Consider the following 7441-nt stretch of genomic DNA (forward strand, 5'->3'; position numbering starts at 1 on the left):
ATTGTCCTAATTTGAAAGTGATTTGCAATAGGCACAACTGGCTGACAAATTTGGCCTACTAACTTATTCATTATTTCATTTAATGTATTCAGTTGTTTGGCCATGTTGTCATAATGTGCATTCCCATTCTGGGTAAATCTTTCCATATTATGAACATTTTATAAATTTACCTGTTCAACGACATCCTGTTTGAGTTCTCCAAGCAATGCACGCATGGTTCGAGGACTCAACTCTGTCATTGGTTCGTAACAACTGTGATTGCTCCGACTCGGTCCCTCTGTTCGTGGAGAGCTTTGCTGCTCCTCATATCACTCGATCATAGACTGGACTCCTCTCTGACTTGCCGCTTCCTTATCAGATTTGTGAGGCATATTGTTTTACCTTTTGTATCTTTAACACCAAACACCAATGTCCCACTGGACATGCCAAATTGTTTCGCGCGGGTAGTCACTAAAAATTAAAAAAGGGATCAGACGATTGTGTCAGGAACAAATCTCTTGAGACAAAGTCTCAAAAAGGGGTATTTTATTAGCGATGATTTACAATTGAAAATAAACAGAATGGCTCCAAGGGGCGCAAGTACACGAGTACTAAAAGAAATATTTAAGTTTAAACTAAGAAATCAAAATTACATATTCTCTGTTTGAGAGTATTTGATTCGGGGTTTTTTCTCTCTGTCTTATCTTCCTTTTATATTCCCTTGATTATTTTTTCGTGACAAACTGCTTGGAAACTGCTTGATTACTATATAACTACCCACTTTCTTTATGGTGGCTAACTTGTCGTGGAACTGCCGTCTCTAACTGTTGTCATTACTCTTTGTTATTCAACCGCCTTCAACTTGGTTTCTTGAATCGTGGAATGTGATAAGATCACTCAATAACTACTTCAACAACTACTATTCTGGACAACCATAATATTTTATGCTTGCTAAAATCCTGGGCGATTCGAAGGTTTGGACGAGAATGGGGTCATCGCTCGGGGCGACTTTAAGGTATTCCATTCGCTCAGATTCTGGGCGTCTTGCAAGCTTGGGCGATGATGTTACCGTATTCGTGGGCTTCCATCGCATTCCTCAATAATCATGTTTGGACCTTTATCCTGGACTCTCCAATTGGGTTTCACTCTTTGGGCCATTTGATTTGGACTGCACTTTTAGTGTGTCAACACATATACAATAAAATATTCGTGAGCCCTCTTATGTGAGGGGGTATAACCTATTATGTACACCTTATGATGTACACATAGAATAATCCTTAATCTTATTATAAACTCCGAGAATTGAACCATGGTCAAGCCAAACAGAATAATTGTTAATTTTCATTCACTTCACTAAAGACGAAAAATTTGAACTATATAAAATTATAAAAACAATATTATCAATTTCCTGCAATTACATCCTCTTGATTTGTCTTTATGTCAGATGTCTAATAACTAGATCAGGCTAAAATGATCATTGCACTTTTTTAATTATGTTCTCACTTAAGTTTGCTTTTTCTTTATTAGTTTTTTCATGATGCAATCATGAAATTATGATTTAATTTCCTCAATTACAGAGCTTAGATTTAAACTTCTTCCTAAAGAAAAACTTAAGCATACTCATTAAATATCTAACAATGTGACGGATTCCAAACGTGAATGCTTGCTCACTATTGATTCCTATTACGTAGTAAGGTATTTGATCATATAAAAGTATATCACTCATTAGGATATTAAAGAATATAGAGTTCATAAGTAGTAATTTTGATAATCCGTAAGATAGAATAAGTTTTCCACAATCTATTCTAATTCGGATTAATTAGTTATTTGTTTGCACTTTCGAAGAAAAATTTCTATGGCAATGACAATGATTTTTGTCAATTAGATACTCTTCTCATCCAATAAAAAACTCTTTTTCATAAACAATTTATATATGCAATATAACATCTAAGATAATGTGTAATGCATGGTTGACCATGACTAGTTTATTATCAAAATAGAGAGTATTATTTTTAACTATCCATATTTGATAAAAGTGTAAGAAATTTTTTTTTTGTTAGTCCAAATTTTTATGTAAATGTGAAAAATATTAGGTTTTTAAAATGGTTGTTTGATCTTTTAATAAGTGAATAAAATATCGTATTCAAAAATTGTTCTCTATTTGTGCACATCCAGTTTAACTTCATAAAGTCTAACAAAAATATTAAGTCTCCATTTGGCTCTATTTTTTAAAATTCGTCTCCAAATATACATTCTTTTATTAAAATATAATTTTGCACGTGAATCAATAACTTTTCCGTATTTTGTACATTATTCCAAAACAAGACAAAAGGAAACACGTACACGCCTTTAGTATTTGTAGTTTTATACAAATGTCTTCAATTTTAACGCTATTTTTGTGCGAATGTGTGCTGCATCTTCTTAATAAACTTGATTTCTAGATATTCTAATCGTTATTGTCAAAGTTGACTCACGAGATGTCAGGAAACCAGGTTTGACATGTTGGCCGAATTAAATCAATTAAAAACAACCTACTGATAAGTGTGTAGGGAGTATGAAGGGTGAATGTTGGTGGGATTCTAGTTAAAAATAGAGAACTTGGAACTTAGCGAAGTGAAAGAAACGCAACATGAAACATTGAGATTTTTATTTATGATTCTTTTTTGTAACTGATTTCCTAATTATGCTAAAAATTTTCAGATGTTGAATACGCTCGATAGTATATATGACATCTTCGAGTTGATGATTGTGAGTTTTATGGTAACACTAATGTGGTCACAATTTTTTACGAGCAGAATTTTTCAGTTTGCCAAATATGCATATTTGTGAAATTGATAAGAGCTTGAAAGCGACATGATGTGTCATTTTTTAATTAAAAGATTATAAACTCTGATTTGATTTTTTTTCTAATAGAACGTATTTACGGCGTGCTTGTAAAAACATCATAAATTAATATGTAGATGTTACGTTAAGTGTTTGTTGGTGTTAGATAACAATTCAAGTTATGTATTAGAAATCAACATGATTTATTATTATTTTTAATTAAAAAATCCCACATTAGTTTGAGATATCCTGATGGAACATCTACATCTTTGGCTAAGGTTTCCACGTGATTATAAATACTTTTGAATTAAGGTTGTATTTCAGAAAGTGAAAAGACATGACATTGTTTAATTAAAAGGTCACACCCTGTATAATTTGATTATTTTTAAATAAAACATTCATTTTTCTTCTACCAGTCATCAAGCCAATCAACTCAACTCTTGTGACCCCGATCTCTCATTACATTTTAATTCTTCATGTTTACAATTGCTTGGGTGAAGGCACCCAGTCAACCAGGCTTTCTAAAAGTTCCCACCATAGGCCCTTGGCCAATCTTATGACAATAATGCTACACTGACAGGGAAGCTTCGACAGCCTTTGGGTGAAGGCATCCAGTCAGCCCGACTTTCTAAAAGTTCCCACCATAGGCCCTTGGCCAATCTTATGACAATGATGTTACACTGACAGGGAGGCTTTGATAGCCTCCCTGACCGAACACTCACGATAAGAGCCAAGTCCTTTTTTTTTTTTTTTCATTTTTTATTCACGCAAGTCCCACACGTGAGAGTCAGTCATGATTTCTATCACCTATTTTTGGTCACTTTAGCTTAATTCATGTTACAGTATGCTTGTCAGAGTGTTTTATATTAATATTCAATGCTTGCTTTTATTTTTGTTGGGTTGTATGCTAACTGTGATTCTATATTATAAGGTGAAATGTTATGTCACTAATTTCATTTATTAAAAGTAACATACCTTATTTCTAATTAGTTAAAATTTTGAACATACTTTTCACTTTTTTCGTAAAATTTCCATAGTGCCCTATTTTGCCCATAAAGTTTGACATATCGATTCCAAGTTAAAAAATTTGCTTCCAAAAAAAAAAAAAGAAAGAAAGAAAAAGCATAAGATTTTACACTAGGCACACAAATATTCATAACTTCTCCATATTTTATATTTAATACTGAACATATTATCCCTTTTAAATGAGATGGTTAACATGGTATACATATCAAAGTCAAACAAAGCTAGTCTCAATGCCAACCATTTAGCATGTGTCTCACATTTGATTAAACATTTAATATACTCTGTAGATGGCAGAATGTGCTGAAAACAATGACAACTCTGCAATGGAATAAGTTTCAAAATACCATTACAAACTTACAAACTTCAATGAAATCGATTTCTATGATGGAATTTGGTATTGGACAAGCCCTTGCAAATTGCAAGATTTTCAAATATTTTCATTGCAAATATCATTGCTATGATATAACATGTACATAAAGATTTATACAATAGATTATATAATGCTACATGACACTCTACTATTTGCTAGTTTAAAATACAATTAATATTTTCATCCAATCATTTCCCTTCACATCATATTACGTAATGCATTATGTATATTTTTTATGTAAAAGTAGCAAAATCCATGATAAAAACATCAAACATAACCATTTACTCATTTCAATATTAGAGAATGTAAACAAGAAACTAAAAGAACATATCCATTTATTCAATTCACCATTCTCACATTGATAAACTGCAATATAACTTTCAAACTGTTAAACCTCAGAACTCAAATACACCAGTATCTATGCCGATTCTTCAAACTGCTGGTTGACCAACGTTAATCCATTTATGCCGTCCCCCCGCAGACATATAGACATAGAATCACCAGGTACGTTGAATCCAGTCGATCTGTTTAAACATTTAAAAAGAGTTAATTTCATATTATGAGAGCATTATGAATAGCAAACAACATGACATGGACAACACAGTTTGTTCTAGTCTCGACAGACAAACTGGAAAAACACAGAGAGTTTTATTTTGTAGAGATGACACATTGCAATGTAAAAAAAATTGCAGATGATGTTCACAGAGATATAGGACTTTACCAAGTCTATCCAAATTATTTGAAGAACAAAATTGGACAGAATCACGTACATAAAATTTCAGTATCCTTGAGATCAGTTTCAATTAATTTCCCTACAGACGTCATCAGGTAACTAATTGGAGTACAAACATTTGATATTCTAAAATGAATGTCTAGGACAAATTTATCAATCAAAATTTGAATCAACATACTGACCACCTTTTCATATCTGTATTTTTTTTTTCGTTATTTAAGATGGTTTCCACTTCTCATCCAGAGTTGAGAGAAGGATTTTATTTTATTTATTTTTAAATAGTAAGAACCCAATAAACTCGCAAAAGAACATCTATATTATGAAATAAACAGTGCACTGGTTGGATAACATAGCATGAAATGAGTTTCAGAAGGTTGATACTGAGATAAAAATAAAAATCAGCAGTCAAACATTTTGAGACACTATTGTGCACTTCGCATGGAAGTATTGATATTAAATCTAATATGTAGCAATTTTCCTAACAACAATATCACTCAATATCAACAACTATAACTGGTGGCATCCAAATTACACGTGGATGGATCACTATATATTTGAAAATATTTTATAAGAGATCAGGTATGGATATCAAAATATAGTACCATGACCAACAACCCAGATGTCCACTAATAATGTAGATATTTTATATTCCTGCTTAATTGGTTTATGAGGTCAATGAGGGTTTGAAAGGAGGAAGGATTGACGATGGTAGTCAACATAAAGCACTAAAATATCTTTTACAAATGAAATTAAAAAATAGCTAGTACATGAAGTAATGCCAAGAAGAAGATGATCTTGCATCGATTTAGTATTAGCTCCTGTCACATCCTTGAGGGAGAAAAAACTCGGAGTATACACAACTGCTTTAGAAATAAATCCCATCCTATGAAGCTTAAGAGTCTTCAATTCTACACTTTTAGGATCATAATATATTATCTGGTTCTCAAGGAATGTAAAAAATTTCTCGCAGCAGCCTATCAGCTGGAAATAGCAAGAATTCCACCTCCCCAGTGTTGGAAAATTGATAGAGATCAACTTTGACCAAGATTTTTGAACACCGCAACTCTTCATTACCCATATGTCAATCAAATCAACCCCAGAAGTAGCAGATAAACATAGACTATCTCCAATAATTCCCAAGCTTATTCTACTAGGACGATTAATTGAAGGTAGAGGAAGAGATTTGAAGCACTCACTGCTAAACTCAAATGAGAGTACAAGATCATTCCCGCTAAGTCCGTCTCCGATCCAATGAAGGACCCATTAAGATAGATTGGAGACGTTATGCATTGGAAGCTGGGAGCAAATCCAATGTTTCTCCATGTTTTGGTCCCAAGGGTATGAATCTCAACCACCCTATTAGGATAGAATGTTGTTCCTTCAATTTGAGATTTAGCATGCCGATTTTTTCCTGGAGACAACACTCTAAGAACCTTATATTGATTAATCTGTTGACAAAATCCAAATCCACAAGTCACCGTACTCTCGTCAGCATTGCTAGCTGGTGGAAGTTCTATATACTCATTTGTGACCGGATTGCATACAACGGTTGGGTTATTATGGGAGCGCTCAAACAAACAAAGGAAACCGTTACACGAATTCACTATAATGATCTTGTGATTCTTGGTATCCAGGTTAATGGTTCGCTTCCTCTTAGTATTCCCCTCGATGAAAGCAATCGCATGAGCGTCAACATTAAGCAAAGGACTCTTCAATTTGGTATCAAGCTTCAAGTTTACTTGCTGCCCAGCTTCAATCACGCTGATTACAGATGGCTCCATAAAGTAAAGCATTCTTGAAATTCGTCCAACATCCGAGGGTCAGATTAGAATGCCAGCTTTTGAATGTGCAAAGTGATGCTTGGCAAAGTGAGGGTTAGAAATTAGATGTTGCCAAGTTGTGCACACACACTTGCACATTACAATCCCTTTAATGGACAGATGTAGCAGAATTTCTAAAATGATGAGCTCCGGTAAATCCATTATGGACGCTCTCGAACTTCTACGTGTTGTTAAGCCCATTATTAGGTGAAATCTGAAGAAGCAACAGAAAATAGAAATATTGGCAACAATAGAATAACAATGTTATTTTACAGCATAGAGTAAAAGCATATATTGATAAAAAACTAAAGAAAAACACAGATGTATTTGCTATAACTAAGAAGCAAATAGACTCATTTATAAAAAACAAGGACGAAATGGATATGATACATTAATTTGAAACTTTCATCCGAGGTTAGGTTTTTCAATTTTTCCTACTCGTGTTTATCCCCTTGTAATCAAAAACAAAAGTTTTCTTGAATCTTTTCCTTCCCTTTCATCACCAAAATCATATAAAACAGGCCTTGTTGACACAAATAAAGAATTATAATAAATTAAATGTAAATGGATATTCTATTACAGAGAAAAAGAAAAACCTTAACCCATTTGTATCCTGGATATGCAAAGGCCAAGAAACAAGGATAAAGGGGAAGATAGTATTTAATTTCTCGTTTTATTTTTTCGACTTGC

The 7441-nt window shown here is 33.2% G+C and overlaps 1 protein-coding gene across 2 annotated transcripts in view; it reads right to left on the bottom strand.

Moving 5' to 3' along the window:
* Positions 1-4460: 4460 nt before the first annotated feature.
* Positions 4461-7441, bottom strand: part of LOC111383602 (F-box protein At3g07870-like) — a 12025-nt gene continuing 9044 nt past the window's right edge. The window contains exons 2-3 of one of the 2 annotated variants that reach the window (XM_023007718.1): positions 6128-6965; positions 4461-4722 (exon numbers count right to left, since the gene is read on the bottom strand). In XM_023007718.1, coding sequence (XP_022863486.1) covers positions 4696-4722; positions 6128-6724 — 624 coding nt within the window. In that variant the 5' untranslated portion in view covers positions 6725-6965 and the 3' untranslated portion in view covers positions 4461-4695. Of the gene's footprint in view, positions 4723-5611; positions 6966-7441 lie in introns of those variants that run through there. The other variant, XM_023007716.1, reaches the window with a different exon arrangement.

Source organism: Olea europaea, unplaced genomic scaffold, assembly GCF_002742605.1.
Source record: "Olea europaea var. sylvestris unplaced genomic scaffold, O_europaea_v1 scaffold2720, whole genome shotgun sequence".
NCBI classification, from domain to species: domain Eukaryota; kingdom Viridiplantae; phylum Streptophyta; class Magnoliopsida; order Lamiales; family Oleaceae; genus Olea; species Olea europaea.